The sequence below is a fragment of the Falco biarmicus genome, chromosome 1 (assembly GCF_023638135.1).
Source record: "Falco biarmicus isolate bFalBia1 chromosome 1, bFalBia1.pri, whole genome shotgun sequence".
NCBI classification, from domain to species: domain Eukaryota; kingdom Metazoa; phylum Chordata; class Aves; order Falconiformes; family Falconidae; genus Falco; species Falco biarmicus.
The window spans coordinates 55,889,728-55,913,823 of NC_079288.1; the positions used below are offsets into that span (position 1 = coordinate 55,889,728).

A 24,096-nucleotide genomic window follows, 5' to 3' on the forward strand; every position below is an offset into this window, starting at 1 on the left:
CACTTTTGGTCTACAAAATAAAAGTTGCAGCTGCTTTTAACAAAACTTTTGTGTGATTCAAAACCAGACATAGCATTCTCAATTATGTTCAGGTTTGCTTGTACCTGGCTGCATGCATCTATCAGTAGTGCTTGCACTGTTAAGTCACCCTTAAACTGCACATGTGCCACTTGAATACCTCTTTGTTGTGGCACCAATACAATCAGATTTAATACTGCATGTTTTGAATATAGGTAATCTGTGGTGATACGCATTTCTGCCTATAAATTGAAATCACAGCATGAATATACTGAGTTCACACTGCTGCAGTATTTTTAAACAAGTGGAAAGCTTAGTCAGCATCTATACCAGTTCTTTCAACATGAGAGAGCACATCAGCCTGGAGAACAACTCATTTAATAAAAATACTCTGAAAGGCTATTTTTTCACCTATGTAGCTGGAACTTTGCTCAAACATCACATATGTTAGATGTGTGCTGACTGGATTTGGGAAAGTATCTATTTTTGATTCTTACAGAAGTCGCTATCCACTTAAAAATACTAACTAAGCAAGCAAAAAAACCCAAACAAGAATACCCCACCCCAACTTAACCTACTTTAGAATGAAGTCTTTAGATATTGCATACACTTTTACTAAAAACACAATCCTGCAATTAGTTCTGAAACAATCCCTTAAAGTATTTTCCCTTTTACTATTCATGTAAGAGAGCCTGGAACCTCTTCATGCTGTTTCTGCAAATTGACGTGAATACTTAAGGAGATAATATTTGATAGCTGATATTGAATGAAAGTTAACAGTGAAAGGAGATGGGACAAGCTGCGTCTTTTACATGACATTCAGCAGAGTACATACACTTTTTAGGTACAATCATTTGGTGGAAACTTTTTGTCTGTTGAAATTCTTAGAGTTGTCAAGATGGTACAGTTCAATACAGAGCTTCATCACCAGGAACAGGGTACAAGCTCTTGTGTTTGTGGGTCCCTTTGTTAACTGAGCAACTTCAAAAAGACTATTTCAAACATGCTCCGTTCAATCAGCTGCTTTGCAGGATAAGGGTAGTCTGAAAACTCTGCTATGTAATGGCTAGGACATTAATACTTCAGGCTGGAAGAGGCTGTAAGTATTTGAGCCGAGTGCTCTGGTATCACTACACATCTTTGTTGACATATTACAAGACTAGCTTTCCACACTCCAAGATGCAGATTCTCTAAAGAAATACTGTAACGCAGACAACATGACTGTATGGTCTTGGTTTTGTCTGTGCAGCCTAGAAGAACAACTGTTACAGTAGAAACATTTTATATCTGTTAAATCCAGTTGGGGGGGTAGTTTTGCTAAGAAGTTGAGCTAATATTCTATCGATAGTATCTTGTAGTTAGAGAGTACTCTTGCCAGAAAGGCTTGACAGCAACTTTTCTACTGAATTCTTTATCCAGAGCTACAAAGGAGTAAGAATTACTTCATTGCCGCATTGGAAGGCTCACTTCCACTTTTTATGATTTTTTAATTTATTTTTTATTAATTCTTATGACACTCACAGGAGTTAACTTTGGTGTTTACTCTGTTTGAAATGAAGCCAGAAATGCAGCTACCTCAACTATTTTTGGAATGCTCCAGGGCTATCTTTCCACTGACAAATGGAAAAGATACAACTGTCCCAGCTGTATAGCAGTGTCTTGGGGTAAGGTTATTGTTAGTAGCAAAACAGAATTTCTAGTAAGATCACTGTTGGCATTCAGTGTTCAAAAACAGTTGTTTTGACCAGACCCCCTTAAAACATGAAACTTCTCTCTTCATCAGTGTCCTTGGTTCACTGAAAAGCACTGACTTTTTATGTGTATAACTTTTCTTTAACTGGGTAGCCTTCCTGCCTCTGCTTTGCAGTCTGTTTTCTGCAGTTCCTCTGTTTTTCTGCATGTGTGGCACTGCTTCCAGGTTTCAATTCAAAGAAATTTTATCCAGTCAGATCACTTCAACTACAGTTAAGAAAAAACACCTGCAACTCCAAAATTAAGACTTAACCACTCCCAACAAACAAAAAATCCCCACAAAACCCTGAAACCTTCATCACACAATGCTCTTTACTGTTGTTCCCTTGCACCCCTCAAGAGCAAGTGGGCTGTTGCACTAATAGTAATGTTACCTGCTTCAAATGGCATGACCCTATTTCTGACTAAATAGAGGTAACAGTCCCACGCTGTTTGTTTTTGCTGCGTTGGCTGCCAAGGCTGCTTCAATTGCCAGTAAGTTTAAGAAAATAGCAAAACTGCTACTGAAGTCTTGGAGGACACCACTAGGGCAAGTGACTGTTGTCGTCTATGCTATTATCCTTACAATAATGAGCCAAACAGGAAACAAGGCAGAATTTGAACTTCCTAAGTGAACGCAGGTACACCTGGATGTTTAGGTCATATATCCAACTACACTCTGCTCTACAGTTAACTAGCTTTAAGGGACAGCTAGATGGTACATCCTTTGTAGTCCTACAATAGCCTCAGAAGCTTGGCAGGTGGAGTTGGAGTTCTTGCCACTCTCAGTACAGTTCAGCCCATCAATGCTGCTTCTCAACCCAGCTGTACTTTGTGTAGCTGCCTAGAGTAATGAATCCCACATAATTTCCTATTGACTGAAGAATATTCCTCTGTCATGTACGCACATACCCCAAAATCACTAGAGGAAAACAGTAAGATACAGCAGTCACAGTCTTAATGCTCAATAATTCCAACACCGTGTTTAGAAATAAGCATTTATTAAGTAGATTAACTGAATTAGGCACTGTAAGTTCCACAACCCATGCTAATTATGTAGCTCTATTCAGTGGTTACCAATTTTTTTGTTATTCAGAATGCTCACCCTAAAATACATCATCTTCCTAGTTCCGGTGAGTTTCCATTTGCTTCATTCTACTTTCTATCAGAAATTCCATTATAAAAGGACAGTTACCATGCTGCTGGCCAATTGGAAGGTCCACATTTGACTCTAAAGCTTTAGTACAGTTCGAATGCTTAAAACAGAAAAGAAAGAGAAAAAGAAAAAAGTTACCAGTAAGTCCATTTTCCCCCCTTCTGTCCCCTCTCTTTCATTGCCAAGACATGATTCAACTTAACTTCTGTCTTTTGTAAGAATGAAGTTATGCTTATGCCTCTTAATATTTATTAAAAATACTGGTTTAAAATGGATTAGTAATGCTTGTTATCTTTGGGATTTTTTAGTCTCTCCTCCAATAAGATATACTCAAAATGGAAGCTTTTTCAAACTACCTGCCGGTTTTGAGTAGCTAGCCAAGAATGTGGATCAGTAACATTAACATTTACAGGCATTCCCTCTTTTGGCTACTTGGAGAATTCTAAGTAACTTACATTGTTAACTTAATTGTTAGTAAGTAAGTAACATTGTTTCATAGGGTATGCTTATCTAGGAATAAAGTACTGAAATGATACAGAAGTTTGTAACTGGGAAATGGGATCAACCGCTGGATGAAATTTACATAGATGAAGTGTTTCCAATTGTAAAAAGTACAAAATGCAGTTACTGATAACAGGCTTACCCAAAACAGGACTATATATGAGATAAAGCAGGTAAAGTTATTACTTTTGAGAAAGTTAGAAACACCATGCTGGTTTCTTGAGATAATGCTGCTGTTTATCCACCTGCAGATGAACCTAACTATGGATAAACAGTTGCCTGCATTAGTGCAAACATGCAGGAAAAGATTTCCACTAGAACAACCCTCCAGTTTTTCCTCTTGTACACCTGTTGATTCTTCCTTCATTTAAAACATTCTTAGAAAGTATGTGACCTAATCTTGTAAATAAGCTGGGTTTCTGCTCTTAGAGACACTGGTAGCTATCTCATTAAGAGTCTCTGAATTTCCAACAAATTACAGAGCATCTCATTAAAATACTCATTTAAAAGAGGCCTGCTCTTGAAAAGACACAGTAGGACAAGTTTTAACACATCTCAGGCTAAAAGTGTCTAGTCTTTTCCCCTTGTGTGCATTAGATTTTAAGCTGCAGACAGAAGTTCTGCCACAGTATCCCCATTTTCCCTAAAGCACATCCATGCCTGTATCTGTACAGGGCTCTACAAGGATCACCCAATATATCCTCTGTAACAATATCCTACTTTGCAAAAGCATTGCAGGTTGATCACTACTTGCAAACTATACTGCTATAAGGGCATCAAGGCTCATCACACATCCAGCAGCTTGGTTTCTTTTTTTACCAGCAAATAAGAGTCACTTCAATATGCAGTGGAGTTGGGCCTTGCTGGGAAGTTTAATACAGCGTAGCCCAAGTCTGCAGCATGTAACAGTCCAAACTTACATTTATCTTAATAAAGCCAGAAACTGCTGTACGTTTAGTACAAACCCACCATATGAATGTTCTACCGCAGTTCAAACTAGAAAAAAATATTTAAAATATAGCGTATTAGTAGATCATTCCAAGTGATTGTGCTGGTAATCTATCCTAAATAGTTAGAAAATATACTGAAATCTACTATTTAATTAAAATAGACTAATAGCTTAATGACTTGTAAAAATGTATTAATGTGAACTCTCCTTCAGTCTCTGCATTTCTTTTTCTGAGGAAGAATGTTTCAGCAATGTTGGAAGTCTATGACTGGCTTGTCCCCTTTATGAGCTTTACATACTTGTGTATTTCCTTTACACATTATTGCTTGCTTTTTACTCTGCCTGTGTTTTGGCATATGCCTAGAACCACAGAGAAAATGTATTTGCTTATCTCAGAATGAATGTGCATGGTGTATGTCAGCCTTTATGCTCCCTGTTTAAAACGTGACAGTGAGCAGGGAACCTGTATTTTGACAGTGTCTCATCTTCTACACCATTCAGTATTATGATGGATTACCTCTTTCCTGTATGCATCAGCTCAAAAGCCTCATTAATTTTGTCAAAAGGCAGAGTGTGAGTCACAAATTCATCAACCTTGATCTTTTTGGACATGTAGTCAGTCACCAGTTTCGGTACATTGTCTACGCTCTTCCAGCCTGAAAAATAGAAAGCATGCATTTGGAAAACAGAAAGAAAAAAATACAGCCCTTAGACGGGCACTTGGGTGATAAATATGAAAATGAACTGAGACCTGTTTGTCACTCCTGCTCTAGGCAGGCACTGAGCAAGGAATGCAAGAGGCCTGCTAGGTTTGGAAGAGTACACATTATCCAAACACGTAAGTCCACTAACCTTTCACTAGGTATTGCGGCATTCAACACAACAGCAGCCCTCACCCAGGAAAAGCACATATGAGGCATCTGTATCAACCCCTCTATGTGTCTTTATGACCCAACTAAGTTCTGTATTCCTTGGAGAAAGGGCAGTGTAATAACAACATCACGTCTGGACACTTTACGAACTTCAGCAATTAGTGAATCCCCAAGTTGTCAGTAGCTGTACAAGTCTCAATATGGTTTTGGTTTGACAGCAAAAGAATTAGTATCAAGCACTTGTTGCTTTTTATTTTAAAGCTCTTTATAGCACATTCCTATGTTAGACCCATGATTTACTTAGTGATTAAGCAACACAAACATGTTTATGCGAGTTCCCATCTCCCCAAAGACTGGGTCCTTTCACTGGACCAAACTGAACCAAGGCTTTATTTTGTGATAAAGCAGTCCCTCTGTACCATTCTTTTAGTACTATATAGCATAGTTATATTCTCTCTTCAAAGTATGTGAGATACCATACCTATGTGTTTTTTTATAGCCTGTCTATAGGAATCAGATTTTAAGTCTTTATCTTAAAACTCAACACAGCAATTACTAATAGCCTGTCAGTAGTATATTCCTTGCACAAGCAAAACCAAGGCAGTGTGTTTTTCCTAGCTTTAACCCACAGTAAGTTATTTTTATACCCATACCAAAAAAAAGTTACCTCCAAACGCAGTCCCTTTCCAAGTCCGCCCAGTTACTAGCTGGAATGGCCGTGTGGAGATCTCCTGACCAGCAGCAGCTACTCCAACTATCACACTGACACCCCAGCCTTTGTGGCAGGCTTCCAAGGCAGCCCTCTTCACAGATGGATAGGACAAAGCAGAACATTTATTGTTAACATTTATGCTGCATATACTGGTACAGGTTGCACTTCCTTTTCCCAGTATTTAATGAATCACCACATTAGTATGTAAGGTACAATAAATACACTGAAAATTATGTTAAATTTTCCACTGGTTCAGACTTTCTTACACTGTTAAAGATTCACTTTTCTCTTTTTATATCCTGTCTGGCTTTCAGAGAAGTCACTCTGAATTCCCACTGGGAGTTGGGATAAACTGTAATAAGAGACCATGTTACTGACAGTTAGGAATACTGTTGTGATTCCTGAAAACCTAGCCTTTCATTCAGTAATACTTCTGCATTTCCAAAGGTTAAATTCAGTATTTGAGGAATTGGGGAAATACTGAGCACTCCTTGAGATTTTCCTATTTGTTGTACAATATATTTTATGTGGGTTTTGTTAATTTTTAAACCATCAACATATGGGAACTCTGGATTTCAAAGAACTCCTGGTAAGGATAAGTCTGAAAATTACAAGTGTCATTTTCAACCTAAGAAGTAGCATCTGCTTTCATTACATGAGGACTGGGATGTAAACTGGTCTTTTTACTATTTAAACTATAAATAAATTAGTATGGCATGTTTTCTGTAACAAGAAAGCAGCTCATTGTGCTATTCAGCTTAGTTGTTTTAAATGACAGCTAGCTATCCCCTCCCTCTACATACTACTGTCAACACAAACACTCACCATGACTCCAACATTACCAATGCACTCAAATGAATAGTCTACACCACCACTGGTCATCTCAACCAGCACCTCCTGTATGGGCTTCTTGAAGTCTTGAGGGCTAATGCACTCAGTAGCTCCAAACTCTTTGGCTTTGGCATACTTATCCTTGTTAAGATCGATGCCAATGATACGGGATGCTCCTGCTATTTTGCAGCCCATAATAACTGCCAGCCCAACTCCTCCTAAACCAAAGACAGCACATGTAGAGCCAGGTTCCACCTAGGAATAAGAAAGAAGCCATAAGCAACACAGAAAATTCATCCTTCCACATGAGTCAGAAACACAAGTTAAGAAGTCTGTAATGAAGGAAACATGAAGGTAAATATATATGGCTACGAGACTTTATCACTTAGATAAGGGAAACTATACAGAACTTTCATCCAAAACCTCCTTAGGTAATAAGCTTTTATTTTTGCCCAAAGACTCAACTCCTCTAACCTGCCCTAGACTCATACACACTCACCTAGCAGCTCTGTCTCACCCTGAGCTTCAAACTATCGGAATAACTTGCAGCAAGATTAAGATGAATTGGAAAAGTAATTTCTACATAGCTGATATCAAAAGGGATGCAGAACCTTCTTCCTGGACTTCCTCTAAAGGGCATCAGGCCTTTACAATGAAGTCAGAAATTCTTTGCTAAACTTCATCAGTTGAAGAGGAAGAAGAAACAGAAATTTTGTACATCATGTTTACAGTCCCAACCTAGTCCCTAAGCTACATGTATACTTTGGTGCAGATGTAGTTGCAGATAAAAGCCAGAGGCAACCACAACCTTTACCTTAGCAGTGTTAACAGCAGCCCCATAGCCAGTAGAGATGCCACAACCCAGCAGGCACACTTTATCGAGAGGTGCTGCAGCATCTATCTTGGCTACTGAGATGTCAGCCACGACAGTATACTCTGAGAAGGTGCTAGTCCCCATGAAGTGGTAAAGCTGCTTTCCTTTGCAGGTGAACCTGCTGGTACCATCAGGCATGAGTCCTCTCCCTTGAGTAATTCTTAAGGCAAAAAGGAAAGTACAGTCAGTCAGTCTTAAACATAAAATACTCTCACCAGACAGTATCCATTAAGTAGCACAGAGATGCAGTTGCACACTTGCACCATTATTTTTTATTCATTCCAATAAACCCAGGAGTTCCAAGAAATCAAATGCTAAACTCCTAAAACTTTATGCTGTTAATTCCTTCATAGAAGCACTGAAAGAAATGGGAGTTTATCAACACATTGACCTTGTTGGCTACCAGTGCCAGCTGCCTGTGCCACTACAACCCCATCTTCGCCTCCTTCAGTACAATTCCCTTTAATAGTGCCTGCCAATTATGTCACCAGGGGTTTTTTTAGGTTTAGGAGATTTTTTTTCAGAATGGGAGTTGGAAATTTAGCTGGAAGCAGGTGTTGAGGAAAAAAGAGCTTTTGGCATAACTCTGTGTCACTTGACAGCTTCGGTACTGACTCCCAAAAGCTAAATTCCCTGAAGTGCTGCCCTTAAGTATGGATTAAATATGGAGTCAGAGCATTTATGTTTTCAAAGCTGTGGACACAAGCTAGCAGTTCACACCTTCACACACATGAAAACTGAGAAACAGATTTATTTACGGGGAAAAAGAAAAGAAACTTTAAGGAATAAGGGAAAGTAACATGTAACTGACTCCCTAAAAAATGTACTTTCCAAGTCATTAAATGATGCATCAAGAGATTTATTCTTCAAAGACAGCTCCTGTCAATTACTTTTGATAACCAGAACAGGTATACACTGAACAAATACTATACTGTGTGTCAAAATAAAAAGCATACGGACCTTATCTTCTGGCATAGATTTGTTTTAGGATTCTTACAGAACTTGCACTCTCCACACTGGGGGATGTATAGAGGGATAACGGTGTCCCCTAAGAAAAAAAATAATCTGTGGCTCATTATCAAGTCAAGTAAGGCATTAAGTTACTCAATTTTCATGGCTTTTATGTGAGCCTGTGTTCACTTAAAACCTTTGTGTATTAAAACATGTTTAAGGTATAGAGTAGCATTGTTTATAGAGTGCTAGATAAAACACTTTCTTCATGTCTGAGCAGACAGCCAATCAGAAATTCATCATTCCAGAACAAATAGGAATGTTACTGTAAAACAAAACCACCCCAAATCAACAGTGAACAACATCATTAAACATTTTAAAGCCCTTTAATTATAGCAACAAGTAACAACTATCAGTTGAAAAAAAAGCCACCACCAAAACAAAGCCATTCTAATTATACTGATCTAATTTCAAGTAATAAATCAGCATGCTAGGCTCCTTCAAGCATTAAACCAAGAGCACATTGATTAGATTAGTGTTGTATCTCACAGACAAATCTATACAGTATTACACCCCAGAATAAGACATTACATTGACTCCTGCAATATAGCATCTCAGTGGCCCAATCTAGCAGTTGACCTTGTAGTAAAATAACACTTTTAATGAAGGCAGAAAACTTGTAAGATAATTTTCTTACCCGGCTTTACTTTTGTTACTCCTTCCCCAACACTGTCTACAATTCCTGCTCCTTCATGACCCAAGATCACAGGGAAACATCCTTCAGGATCAGCACCACTCAGAGTATAGGCATCAGTGTGACAGACAGCAGTGGCAATTATCTGTGAAGAAATATATAATCTGAGGCATCTTGAAGAACAGAACAGAAGCACAGATCTAAATGTTTCCCTTTGGTCAGAAATTCAGAGCAATTGCTGGGACAAATCTGCCAGCCCGGCAGCATTTGTGATATGGCCAACGTCCTTTCACTCCTGGCAAGGCACAGGGGTGCCAAGGCAAGGCACTTCTTCTTACTTTGAAAAAGTAAAGTCGTGATAGTACGTCTTTTCTCACTTCCATCAACTAAATTCTGATGCTGAAATGGGTAAAATATGACCTCTGGTTTCCTAAAGCTTGAAATCAGTACTTCAAGTTGTCTCAAAGTAGGTTGGCATCTCAGATTTGATGTAAGTTAGTTTCTCAATGGTAAAATGACCAGAGACAGTGCACACAACTCTCAGTGCCGCATAAATCCAGTTTAAGTATTAAAACACCATGCAGAGACCCTTTCCACAGAGACAAATTTCACCTTCATGTGTATTTTTGGCAGATACAGGCTACTGGAAAGTCCTAATCAAATCAGAAACCTGGGTATGTGGAATCCAAAAGACCAATCATGGCTCAGCAGCTAGTAACTTACAGCCTGACTGAAGTAAAATCCAGCATGTTACACAGCTGCAACAGCTCACAAGCTGCTACCCTTCAAGTAAGATCAAAGGTGTTCCTACTTCAGATATTGTGTGGGGGCTTAGTCTGTAACAACTGGAATTGATCCCCAAGACTAGCCATGATCTTTACACCAGACTGTGAAGTGAGACCATTAAAAATTGAGTGTTTTTCATAAACAGAAGATCTAAATACCATAATTTTCTTCTTTGTAAAGCCAGCTAAGATACTAATGAACTAATGCTATCCATTCAACATTTCTGCTGTTGGTAAACAAACTGTCCAGCTTTGGTACTTTGCCTCCCAAAATACAATGCACACAGCTAATGATTGATTTAATTACCTTGATACGAACTTCATGAGCTTTTGGTGGAGCAACCTCCACCTCCTCCAGAGAGAGAGGTTTACCTGCCTCCCAGGCAACAGCAGCCTTGCATTTAATAACCTAAACGACAACAAAAAAAGAGGACATCTGTTGTGTGGTTCATTTCAAGTAATTCTTGTTCAGCCAAGTGAGAAAATGACAGAAACACTACTGGCTTTTGGAAAGAATCCCAGATCTGAAATTTATAATTTCAACACAAAGGCTTAATTGCCCTACATTTGCTTTCAGGAAGCTAAACAATAATGAGTAAACCAAGATCTGAAATTTGGATGCAATTCTCTTACTGAGCAAAAAACATAATAAACCCAGGACTGCTTAGGATACTCAAATACTGCAGTGAAATAAGCAATAGGAATGGAAAATTGCATAATAAATATGGTGGTTTAAAATAACGGACTGGCATTTATTTGAGATGTGTTCCTTGAGCAGAACATTCAAAGTTAAAAAAAAAAAATCAGCAAACTGGAGGTCACATAAGGGTCTGAAAGCCACATCAAGAGTGAATTCCTTGTTCCTTAGGATGGCTTCCAAGTATGATTTTGGCAAGGAGAAACATGTACATGAAGCTGAAAGGCAAACCCCTCCAGTGATGCACAGGGACCAGACAGACTTTGCTATATGGTTACTGTCAACAAGTTATTGTGCACTAACACTTTGGCAGAGATTCTGTGGATTACTGTTAGCAAGTCTTCATTCACTGCCCTCAGCACCCTGACAAACCCTGCTCCGCAGCTACTACATCTATATATCCCAAGAAGCTTTTCAAGCCAAACAGTGCAGAACCTGGATGACAGGGCAGGATCTGTCGGTCTGTAAATCTAATCTTGTCAACAGGTACATACGCGCAAGTGACTAAGGAAATCAGCAGGCATTATAGCCATACAATCCAGAGCAGCTTCAGGTGCTGCAAGGGTGCAAGCATCTGGAGTACAATTAGATGTCAGTATCTGAGTCTGTCCTTCAGGATAGCTGGGTATCAGATAATCTGGATTTTGCTTTCTGACAGGTACATATTTCAACAAATGTGGTACTCAATAGCTTCCTGCAGGAGACACATATGAGTTGTGAAATCAATTTCCAGAGCTTAAAACCTGAGGAAAGGTGTGACAGACGAGACTGCTTCAGAACAGATCCCTTCACAACCTACTCCAGAACAGCATCCATGTATTTTGGAGTTCAGTTATACCAGAAGACATGCACTGATTCTCTTCCATATAAACAAGGTCTAAGCCAGCGGTCCTCTAACTTTTTAAACAGGGGACCAGCGCATGGATGAAGTGGCAGGCAGCCACCTGTGGCTGCTTGGTTTCCCCCCCCAACCCCCGGCGGGGGAGCTCTGTAAATACCGGGGGCCTGACTGAGGACCCTGGGGGGTTGTATCTGGCCCGTGGGCCATGGTTTGAGGACCCCTGGTCTAAGCCCTTCCTATGACTATTGGAAATATGAAGCATTTAATAGCATACACTACAAACTGATACAAGAAAATGACATTTTGTGCATTCAAACTAGCTGTTGTGTTGCTGTAGAATCATTGAAAGGCAGACATACAGTCATCCAGTCTTCTTGAAATTTCACCGCCTGCAAGAGGTAACAGCACCAAGATCACATGTTCACCTTGCCTGGTATGATTTCTCTCTTGTATGTATAGAAGGAAATAATGGGTAGTTTAGGACCTTCTGTAGTATTTTTGTTGTACAGTAAATTGTATTGGACTTTGCCAGAGCCAGCCAACACCCTCGCTGTACCTGTAATAGCAAAACTGCGGGCGTTTACCTTGGCTTAAACTTGCTAAAATAAATGCTGCCAACCTAAACAGAAAACAGGTACCCAATCCTACAGCTGGCAGGAGCATATATTGGATAGAAATACCCTTAGCCTAAAATGGTGAATTCCCCTTGCCCTGCATTTTATTACAAGGATAAATAATATAAAAATGCACTGAATGTGGTCATAATCTCTAAATGCACCAAAAATTTTGCCAGAAAATCTAAATTCAAGGCATAAAATGCAAGAGGGGCCATCATTCAGTAAATAGTTTACTGGTTCGTAAACCATACCTCACCCTTCTCTGACGCAATCACTTGTTCTTGCACAGGAGACTGCGCATTCCTAAAATCTGAATTTCTACAAGCTTAGCTAAGCACAGGATTAAAGGGGGGAGAAAAGTCTCCATATGGGGTAAGTTCTGATCTTCCCAAAACTAGCATCTGGAAGCATATTTTGAGATAGTATCTCCCGATTCAGAAACTGTTAAACAAGCTGGCTTTTGAAGGTGCAGTTAGGCCACACAGCCCTGAGGGTCCCTGGGCCACTCAGCAAGGGCATCAGGTCAGCCCCCAATTCGGGCTCTCCAGCAGTCAAACTTGCTGCTGTCCCGCTGCTGGAAACCCTAAAACCAACAACTGGAAAAAAAACCCACCTCAACCTTCACCCATTCTTCGTTTTCTCTGTTATTACATTAGCACAGGATCGCGACTGCGGAGTCGCCTGTCGGTCCGCACGCTCTCGCTGTCCCCCTCCACAGGCGGTGGCGTTCGGCAGTGACAGGGGCTGCCCCGCCGGCCCGCGCAGCTCCCACCGCCTGGGCGGACGCGGCCGCCCGGCCGGCCCCGGGCCGCATCAGCAGCTGCGCGGTAACTGCGGCGGCACGGAGGAGGTGCGGGTCCTCGCCCCGCTCCCGCAGCAGCGCGGCAAGCTGCCGGGCCACGGCCTACAGGGCAAGCGGGCCCAGCTGTGCCAGAAACGGAGCGGCGCGGCTGCGGCCCCGCGGATCGCCCGCGCTGCGCGGCGGCTCCTTCCCAGCCGCGTCCGCTGCTGCTCCCGCTCAGCGAGCAGCGGGAGAGCACGCGGGGCTGGCTGCAGCGTGCGCTTTCGCTCCTAGCGCGGCAAGTACAGCACCGGCCCCCCACGCGCCACCAGCGACGCCCACGCGTGCCGCGCGCCTGGTCCGCGCCGCGCGGGGACCCGGAGGCGCCAGGCCGGACCGGGCCGGGCCGCCCCCGCGCACAGGCGCGCGCACGGCGGCGTTCGGACGGGAGCGACCACCCCGCGCGGACCCGCAGCCCCGGCCCGGGAAAGCCGCCCCCGCCTGCTGACCGGCGCGCGACCCGGGCCCACCCGCCTCAGCCTCCCACGCGCGGGGGCTGCAGGCGCCGCGCGGGCCCCTCCGCGCGCCCCGGGCGGCAGCACCCCGCCGCGCGCGTCCCCACGGAGCCCACACGCGTTCGCGCGCGCGCGCGCCGCCTCACCCCGCTCGCCATGGCGCGCGGCCACCGCTACCCGGCAGAAGGGGAAAGCGGCGGGAGCGGGATCAGCTGCGCGAACGGCAGCCGCTGCGCCTCAGCTGCCGCCGCCTCCTGCGCCGCGCATGCGCGCTGCGCCGCGGGATCGAGCGGGGCGGGGCGGGTAGGCGCTGTGAGGCGGCGCGCGAGCCCCCTGCCGCAGTTCTCTCCTTGCGGACCCCGGTACGGGGGGTGTGGCTATTTGTGAGGGAACTCGCGTCAGTGTGTTGGTGGTGTTGGTGTGGTGGTGGTGTTGGTGTGGTGGTGGTGTTGGGGTGTTGGTGTGGTGGTGTTGGTGTGGTGGTGGTGTGGTGTGTGTGGTGTGGGAGGGAGGGAGGGAGGGAGGGTGTGTGGGTGGTGTGGGGGGTGTGTGGGGTGTGTCATGTCGTGTGGTGGCTTCTGGGGGCGGCATTAACCTGTTAGAACATGACCCTGTCGGTCTGGCAGGCAGATGTACACACTTCTGCTGGTGAGGGAGCAGACACGATGGCCTGGCACATGGGTCTAGGCCACTGATCACTGGGCTATCCAGTGTCCTTCCTGAGGAAAAGGATGGAATTGAACCCTTTGGTGGAGCGTTGTATGTTGCCTCTGCGGGTAGAGCCTGTCTTGTGGCCAGCCAGAGGTACTTGGTGCCTTCTGTCTCACCTGGACACTGATGGGGGCTGGCCTCATGTCTCCAGTGTGGGTGCTTCACACCTGAATCTATACTTGGCTGGCTAAACTGTAGTGGTGGTGGCTTTACTGGGCAGCAGCGTGCTTCAAACTGTGTGAAGGCAGACCTGTTCCAGTGTAGGGTAAGGGACCTGCAGTGAAACGAAGTTTTGGCTGGGCCCTTGAGATCCCATCCTGCGGCCTTTGAAGCAAAGGGTCTGTTGCTACCAGTTGGGATCATTAACCTGTTCACGCTGTTGTTTCATTTTTCTGAAGAATCTCACTCCAGGCAGGGTAGGAAGGGCTTCTTGTGAGGTCTGCAGACATGGTTGTGTAAGACCAGGTCTTAGAACAGAACAGTTATGCCATGGGCTGTTGGGATTTTACGTGAGATGCTGGTGCTTGGGGAATGGTTGGGTGTAACTAAGTCCCCCTCAGTAAGAAATGGAATTTTTATTTTCCAGTGACAAGCTTAACAAGCTAAGTGAGTACCACAGTTAGACAACAGCACCAGCTTGGGGAAAAACAAACTTTAATAACACAACATAAACAACTATAGCATTTAATAAATAATATAAAAGTAGCATAACGTTTAATAACATAACTAAAATAAAAAAATAAATCTGTAGGCTCAGGAAAGCTGAAACCTTCCTAAAAGGTAATTTGGACAGTAAGAGTGCTGTATAGTTTTCACATATGGTGAAAGGCGTTGAGAAGGAACGAAAGGATGTGTCTCCCCATGGCTTTCTTGAGCCTTTCCACTAGTTACCTCAGTTTGTGTTCACTGGCCACCACTAAAACTTTGTTGTTGAAATCAAAGCAGGTCTTGTCCATTTCCGTAGTTAAACTCAGCTCTGCCAGCCCCTTGTGTGGATTTCATGATCTTGGTCATGTCTGGTTTGTCAGTGCTTCCAAAAAGCCTCCAAACATTTTTCTGCTTAGCTGAAGTCTGCAGGTGCTCTGCTTTTGTTAGTATCTTTGGTATTCTGGAAACTGTTGGTACTGACTCTAGTAGGCAAAAGCACAGACACATAAATCATAACTCCTTAATGCTCATTGTCCAATTTCAATTTGTCCAATTTGTCCAAAGCAAATTGTCCAATTATCTTTTTTTAATTTTTCCTTCCCTTGCAGTTTTCTGATGCTGCCTCCAATGTTGCTGTGTACTATTGGAAGCCCCTGGATATGGTAAGTGGTTTTGCAATTTTCTTCCTATTCTCATTACTATGCGAGTAAATCAACTTACTGCACTGTGCTCTTGACTGAAGTATCTATGCTTTGTCATGCGTGTTTCAGGTTTATATATATAAGTTCTATAGGTGAGGGCTCCTAGTGCTACTGTGGTTTTTACATTGGGTTCGTTTTGCTGCTGTTCTAGCAGATGTTAATGTGCTAATCAGGAGCATCAGTTTGGATTGAGAAAAGAGGAGAGCATGGAAGCATTGTGAGCCATGTGGGAGTGAGGCCTTACAATCATGTTTTGGCTTGGAGGATGTTCTCTGTTCTGTGTGGCAAGTGGGGATAAAGCCCAAAAAACCTGTTTCGGATCTGTATTACTTTTGGTTTTTAAAAAACTTCTTTTTATTTTAAATTGTATTATTGTGTCCATCCTGGAGGCATTAATTTTTAGTGAGGGGTTTCTGTACCTTAATTTGATTTTGAAGTACAAGAAGATGTAGGGCAAGTAGTCACTTTCAAGCTTGGCAGCAATTATATTATAGAATCATAGAATGGTTTGGGTTGGAAGGGACCTTAAAGACCGAGCCAGGGGCATCTTCTAGTAGACCAGGTTGCTCAAAGCTGCATCCAACCTGGCCCTGAACACTTCCAGGGATGAGGCATCCACAGCTGCTCCTGGGCAGCCTCTTCCGGTGCCTTACCACCCTCACAGTAAAGAATTTCTTCCTAATATCTAACCTAAACCTATCCTCTTTCAGCTTATATGTATATGCTGAAAGTATATGCAAGTGATCTGCCAGGATGTTCATCCCAGGGCAGTCTGAGTACCAATTGCAGAAGCTGGCCATATGCCGCCATCAAAACTAGGAGGTGGTGGCTTGGTGCTGTAACTGCTGGCTGCAACCACACACACTGGTGAACAGATTGATGAGGCACAGGGAGGCTGCAGAGGACTGATATGCCTACCCACAGGCAAAACTGAAATGTGTTCACACAGACATTTATTTTCCCCAAACAGAAATGATGCTAGATTGACCCAAAGGTAATTTTTCCTCCGTTAATACAATTTCCTGAATAAAACCAGTGTAATTTAAGTGGGTTTGATAGATATATTTCCCTAGAAGAATCCCACTAAGCCTGGGATAACCTGTGCACAGATTTCAGCTGTGATGCTTAAGTGTAGCACTTTTTGTGGGGTGCTGCTCTCAAAACCATCCTTTTGAATTATGGTTTGTTTCCTATGAAGTACTGGAGGATAATAATTGAGTAGCAGTTAAAATACTAGAAATCCTTGTCTGTCTTCAAATTGGCATAAATTTATTTTTTAAAGTACAAATATAGCTAGTTGAAAAATGGAAATATTTTAAAACTCAATTTATTTCATTTAAATTGTTCAAAGCTGGTTGATATTTCTTTGGATAGTTCTTAGTCAATTAAAATATTCTAATTTTGTAAATACAAATATATTTAAAATATTCTTCAGTATTTCAAGAAACGGTTGGTTCCAAAGGAAAAATCTGAGCAACAACTTCACTAATTAACCCTAATATTCACTAATTAATCCTTGCATAATTCTAAAGTATATGAAAATAAAATAACTTTTCAAAACAAAGGCTTATGTTAATTAGTTGTATTTAAAATAAGTATGAAAGTGTCCATGACAGTTTTGCAATAGAGACACATGAGGCTGGGATAGTGAAAGCTTTTTAGTATTTTAGATATGGAAATAAGTAATTTGGGGAGATTTGTGGTTAAATATGCTCACTTATTTGCTTTCATTGAAAATTGAATAAAACACAAAAAGCTGATGTTTTATGTGCTGATTCTAATAAATTAATAGTAAATGAACAAAGCTAGGAAATTTTAAAGATACAAGTGGTGGAAGGGTTATGCTGGCACCTCCTTGCTTGGCACTTGACAGCATGTTCTTCTGGTATGTATAAATGTCTTTGCTCATCTTTCAAACATAGTTATTTGGTCAGCAGTGAAACCAGTGATGTTTTAGGAATCGAGCAGAATTTGATGAGCTCTCCAATTATCTGCTGAAATTTGAAGTCCTGCCCAGTTAGTGATTGCTATCAAAGGGGCAAGAGAATCTCCAAGTTACTGGAAAGTTAGCAGTAACACATTCACTGGCTCAAGGAAAGGGCAGCTGAACAGCTCTCCACTGGTGCTTGGCAGGTTGCAGCTGGTCAAAGAACTTAGCAGTGAGGATGGCAGAACGTTCTGTGGACAACCTCACAGGGCAAACCTCGGCCACAGGTGTCTGCTGCAGGCAGCTGCTGGAGCTGTGCAGAAATTCAACTCCCGCAGCATGTTCAGAAGCTGATGGGCAGTATGCATAGGAAGTAGTGGACAGGTAACCACTGGGTGGCACTGCTACAATGACAGAACTCGTCACTACTCAGAAGTGCTTCCACGCCTTTTTACGTAGCAACAGTTTAAAATAATCGGTAAAGTGCAAGCTGCAATTGACTTAAGGCAGAGTTATTTTATAGCAATCGAATTTTGCTTCGTGTAGGTTTAGATTTTTTTAAAAAAAGCAATTGGGTTTTTTTTGTCCCAAACCTGCAGAAATCTATATATGTGTTTATATTTATTACAGAGTTGCTAGGCTAATTCATTACTTTTTTTGAGACTTGTCACTGCTACAAAATTAAGGCTGTGCAGATGTACATGTGGTGTTAGGGAAACGTGTATTGGGAGGAACTTCTTGTAGTGTTTTCTTGGTAGGGAAGTGCGAGAACTCAATTAAAACATTTAATGAGTTATTTTGGAGTTATCACCTTCAGTTTTATTTGTTTATGCTTTAAAAGTATTTAAGAGAATTATGGGTAACCTTTATAGCAGGGCAAAAAGTTCTGTGTGCAGAAGTTACAGCAAATTGGCAGACATGATGGTATTTGCTAATCTTTGATAACTAATTTGTGCATTCATGACGTGCTGTGTAATTGCTGATGGTGCTGAGGGGTTTCCAGAAGTTCAAAGGGCTGTGGATTGGAATAAGTTACTCAAAAGAGGGCAAAAGGCATTACAGTCTTATGGGTTCAATGTTCAGCACTCAAAGAAGGGTCTGTTGAGCAGAATAACCTGTTCACAGTGGTAATCCTGTTCGCTGGGGAAGGTTTTGCACAGTTGCGCTGTAATATTCTGTGGGACTTGGTGCTGGAAATACATTAAAAGCACGACAGCATTTGCAAAATGTGTGTATAAACATTACAGGATAACAACAAAGCTTTCTACTGCTTTGTACAATATGATTCAAATAATATACTGCTAATTACCATCCCTTATTACATTTCAGTGCTAACCATTCCATATTTGTGTGAGCTGCACTTTCTTAAAAACATATTAAGTTTTAATACATATTATTAAATATTAGATATTAAATCAATTTGTTAAATAATGAGACCAGCCAAAAATATAGCTTAAATTCAATTGAGAGTCTTCAAAAATTTAAGATCAATCCTTAGAAAATGAGGACAGTTTGATTGCTGCAACAAAGAAAATCAACCATGTAAAAGTTTGGTTTAAACTTCAGAAAAAAGCCCAACCCACAAACACAAAAAATTGATATATGGAGCTTGGATATGTATAGTATTCACTTACTGTCTTTAGACATTCCTGTTTCATTAGAGCTTTGGGCAACCTCATTGCTGTGGCTTGTTCATCAATTTAGTAGTATTTCTGGCCTTTGCCAGGCTGTGAAAGTGATAGTTTGATCGGTTGGCTCAGTAGCTTTTTTGTATCCCCATAAAAACTGTCCTCATGCTGAGGAGAAATTTGTCAAAGTTTTCTTCCCTTGCTCTTTGCTAAATTGTCCTTGACACAGATAGTCGCACTAAAGAAGAGTATGACAAAAATATTTGTGAAGACAAAGTACTTTCAAACATCCTTCAATAGAGATCTTTGTAACCTGTTAAATGATTCTCCCACCCCATGCTTCTTGGGTCTGCTCCAATCCTATGCAGTTCCTATTACATAAGCTGAAAATTTTATTGCTCTGTCCTGTCAGTTTATGATGGTTATATAATTAAGTAATGAAACTTTTGCAGCAAGGTAGAAATTTGCTCAAAGTTCCTGCAGTCAGGTGGAGTGCAGATGTACAAAGCCCTAGGTTCTGTAGGCTAACTCATCTTGAAACTCGCTTACTGTTGCCTAAAAGCCCAGACACATACTTCAGTTTGAAAGTGGAACACAGACTTCATTGCGCGTACACTTTCTTCATAAAGGCTCAGCACTGGGTACCTAAAGCTGTGGAAATAGCCTCATTGACTGCATGTTAATTTTCAGTTTTACATATGAATTAGCAGCAGGAATGAGGTTTTCTTGGAGCATTTGAAGATGTGTCTTTTTTTTTTCATTTTCTTTTTAAATGCATGACTCATAAGGCAGGGCAATATTCAGCTTCTATGATTAAATTAACAGTATTATTCTTTATATATTATAATTTATATATAATAAAATATATTAAATGAGCCTCATGAACAGTATAAGGAAGATTTGATTTTTTGGTAACTTAACCCTTTCCTGAAACCATAAGATTAAAAAACCATGATTGATTTTTGTCAAATAGCAATGTATATGACACCAGGACATGCAAATAAAATTTCTTTGCCATATAGTCAGATAACAGCTTTGGTACACTCTCCATGGTCTTCCAACCCGAAATGAAATCCATAAAACCAAGTTCTGTTAACAGTGAACAAACTGAATTGAATTAATAAATCAGGTTACAAGAAAAAACTATTTTATCCAAGATTAGACACCTGCCTGATTTTCTGCTTGATTCCCTACTTTAGTTTTCAAGCCAGTGGTCACACTTTCTTTTCTGATGCTTTTTTGTATTACCAGACACATACACATTTCACAAAAACTGTTACATCCAATTGATGGATGTTTCATGAGTACAGGAAATTAATATAAAACATCTCTCAAGTACCTAATTGATGCTGAGTATTCTGTATCTTTCCAGGTTAAATATACCCACCACGCTAAGCACTAATATACTGATACAGTAATAGTAATAAGCTGAATACTCTGGATACTGCATGAAATGTGCCTCAACAATCCTTTGGTTTTGAGGGACACCTGCTGAACAGAAGAAAAACACCATACCTATTACTAGTTAAACGCCAGATCTGTGCTGGTGGTTATTTTTCGGTTGTCTTTGCTATGAGTTTTGATTAAAAGTCAGTGTTTCGTCAGGATACCTTCATTGCTGTATTAGCAGTCAAGTGTTACTCCACAAATAGCTGATTTGTAAGGAGTCAAAATTATAAAGCTTTTTGTATTTGTTGATTTTAGGTATCACATAGTTTAGTTTTTGCTTGATGACACCCAAACAGCTTCAGTAATATCCTGGAGACAGGATATTTAATACATTAAATGCTGTTACACATCCAGTTACACTCTGAAAATAAAAAATTCCTTTGTTGTTGTATTCAGGTATGTGACTCCTAATAAACTGTGACTCTGAATGCTTTATTGCATCTTTTTTATTCAGTGTTTTGAGAAACTGAGAGACAAACAGGAGAGCCTTATATCACTATCAGAAATTGCAAGCCTCTACTAGGTATACTAACTGCTGAAACAGTGTCATGAAGGAATCTATGTTTTAAAAAGAATACATACCCTTTTTTGCTTCTGCTTTTCCTTTTGTATCTTTCCCAATTTCTGTGTTTCTCTTTCCTGGATACCAAAGATTATTTAGAATTAGATTTAGATTCTTGAAGCATGCATCATTTTTTTACTCTTATTTTCTATTAGAAGATTTGCAGATTTTCTGAGTTGTAAGTTTAATTTCTGAGGTTCCTAGAAGAATAAGGGATAAATCACTTTTGTAACGTTCAGTATATACACTGGGTGTAGTTGGCCAGGAGCCACCTATCACTACTCAGGAACTGTCTGGGAATTGGCCAGTGGGTGGATTGTATTGTGTCTCACTTGTTTTCCCTTGGGTTTTATTTCTCCCTTTCCCTCTCATCTTCATTACAATTTACAATTATTATTGTTGTTGTTGTTATTATTATTACTACTTTTTTTAAAAAACTTTAATTACTGAATTGTTCTTGTCTCAGCCCATGAGTTTTACCTTTATCTGATTCTCCTTCCCATCCCACAGGGCCGGGTATGTGTGTGGGTAAGAGTGAGCGAGCGTGGTACTTAGTTTCTGGCTGGGCTTAAACCATGACAGTATCTCAGCCCTGTTTCATGTGGTGGGGGAGGAGGTCAGCAGCACTTGCTGTTGGCAGGCTGAACGCCCAGCTCCAAAATCCCCGAGCCCATCTTTAGCTTCACTGATGCAGACTGGCAGCAGTGCTATGCCCCAGCAGCTGTCTGAGCTCTTGTCTGGGACACGGTGGCCCTGTGGTGTGTCAGTGCTTCCAGCCATGTGGAAGTGCTGCTGGGCAGCCTGTACCCCAGCCCTGCTGCTGCTGGTCAAGTCCAGCTTCTATATGATCATGGCCATGCTGCTGTGCTCCTGTAATAGAGGTGAACACCTGGCACTAGAGTGGCCATGCACTTCTGGATCATTGTGATCTGTATTTCAGGTGCCCAGGGATGTTAAACAGTTTTTCCCAGGAAAGTTTTCCTTTTTAATAGCTTTTTTGAGCACCTTTGGTACCCTCCATCGGACTGCAAGCACTGGTGATGTGTAATGTCCCAGGAATAAGGATTTTTAGAAGAAAGTTTTTAAAGTTTTCAGTATTCAGCCTGGTCTGCCTGCTGCATTTAAAAAAACAAGAAATCTATCATGACATGTGGTATGATTTATGTGTCTTGCAAGCAAAACACTTTTTTCATGTGTCCTGAGCACCTGAAGATATCTGACAGGCCTTCAACAAAACATTGGGCTGTCTCCCAATTATCTGTGTAGCACAGTGGGTTTTGTCACTGGGGTCCGTGCTCTCCATTTGATAACCTAGAAGCAGTAGAGGGGATTATGCTGTGTGGGAACAACCACTTGCCTGTGATGCATGGTCAGGGAGGGTGATCTTACAAGCATGTAAAAATAGAGCTGCCAGAGCCATGTCTCTGCATGCTGGAGCACATGATGCTGGAGCTATACAACTCACCTGTGCTGTTTCCTGGTGGACTTGCTGGGTGGTGGGATGTGGCAGGAGAGCAGAAACACGGGAGTGTTGAGGTATATGTGAAGCCAAGTGATGTTCAATAAACACTGACCTAGTTTAAGGTCTGAGGAAACACTTGTGCTTTGTCAGACAAGTTTGTCTCTTGGGAAATTATTTACTTTTTCATCACTTCTGCGGCTTTTTCATAGTGTCGTCATGTGCTAAGGGGCAGATCATGCTCTGATGGGAAGTGGTAGACCCTGCTTGTTCACAGGAAAGCTCCTAAATGGAGGCTCGCATGGCACTGCTGTGGGTGGCCCTGAACCCACCTGGATTACCTCAGAGTCAGGGAGCCAGTGGGAAGGTCTGTCAGAAACATGCTGTCCAGAGCTGCGCAATCATACAAACAAATTAATCTTCAGCTGAGTGTGGATGGAGATCTGCAGGGAGAAATACTGTAGGATAGTATGAACTATTTTTCATTCTCCAATTCCTTCATGTGAAGACACCACTAGATGGCTGCATTAAATCATTCTTATTAGAGACATTTTATAACAGGTTTATTGTTTTGGACCCCAGCAACTATCCTAATAAAGATACTATCAGCAGGTGTTTACTATGCTTTGCAGATTACAACAACAAAAATGGGCTTTGCGTGATCCTGAAGAGGACAGAAGTGAGGAGGTTTGTTGTACTTTATTCCCTAGCTCTATGGGTTTTTTTTTTTCTTCTACTTTGAATACTGTTGTTATATTGTCTACCATTCATGAAGTAAGGAATGCCTTGGAAAAAACATGTATCTGGCATATGGAGGATACTTTACCTCTCCATACTCCTTTCTGTCCTCAAGCTAGGTTTAAACAGGCCTTCTTTGGCTTCTGTTTAAGTCATGAGTTAAACGTACCTTAGCTGGTACAATAAACTAGCTTGGCCTCCACAGAAAACATTTTGTTAGAATACTCTGAGAATTGAGATATTATTACGCTCTTGTTTCTGCTGAATCCATGTTACTACAGATGAGATCAATTAAGTGGAATTAAATCCCCTCTCATTCTATTTTGAATAGTGATCCGGTTCACACTGTTGGTTCACACACAACCTGCCTTGGGAAGAGATCAGGACTCTCCAACTGAATTGCACCTGAAAAAAGTTTTTATGTTGCTGAAAAAATCTTCAGATCTGACTGCACAGGTAACCCCATAGGAACAAATACTGAAATCTGGATATTAAACACGTGTATGTATAATAAATTCAGCAATTAAGGATCTTCTGTTAAAGTCTAATCTCTTGGTAAACTTAGCATCAAATCATTAACCTAGCTGTGCAACTCCATGACTCTTTCTGCTGACATAAACAAGTCAGTCATCATTAGCACACAAGTCCTCTTACATCATGGGCTCTTCTACCGAGCTACCATGCACGTGAGTGCCTGCAAGCTCTGATTTGTACTTTCAAGAGATAATTCAATGTTGAATTATCACAA

General features: G+C 41.4%; 1 protein-coding gene and 2 long non-coding RNA genes across 4 annotated transcripts; 1 reads left to right on the plus strand and 2 right to left on the minus strand.

Moving 5' to 3' along the window:
- Positions 1–2,733: 2,733 nt before the first annotated feature.
- Positions 2,734–13,818, minus strand: LOC130143920 (alcohol dehydrogenase class-3). The gene is made up of 9 exons (XM_056326876.1): positions 13,672–13,818; positions 10,382–10,483; positions 9,293–9,434; positions 8,605–8,692; positions 7,585–7,804; positions 6,765–7,025; positions 5,895–6,030; positions 4,873–5,011; positions 2,734–3,005 (listed from the first exon to the last, which is right to left on the minus strand). The coding sequence occupies exons 1-9, from the start codon at positions 13,681–13,683 to the stop codon at positions 2,981–2,983; spliced, it is 1,125 nt and encodes a 374-aa protein (XP_056182851.1). The 5' UTR covers positions 13,684–13,818; the 3' UTR covers positions 2,734–2,980.
- LOC130143948 (uncharacterized) lies at positions 11,754–23,878 on the plus strand. 2 transcript variants are annotated; one of them, XR_008819935.1, is made up of 4 exons: positions 13,806–13,887; positions 15,493–15,546; positions 23,243–23,297; positions 23,680–23,878. It is a non-coding gene; the product is annotated as an uncharacterized LOC130143948 (long non-coding RNA). The 2 variants fall into 2 exon arrangements; XR_008819938.1 differs by lacking the exon at positions 13,806–13,887 and adding an exon at positions 11,754–12,601 and having other exon boundaries at positions 23,243–23,878.
- Positions 16,946–21,553, minus strand: LOC130143942 (uncharacterized). Its single transcript, XR_008819934.1, has 3 exons — positions 21,172–21,553; positions 19,147–20,229; positions 16,946–18,702 (listed from the first exon to the last, which is right to left on the minus strand). It is a non-coding gene; the product is annotated as an uncharacterized LOC130143942 (long non-coding RNA).
- Positions 23,879–24,096: the final 218 nt, after the last annotated feature.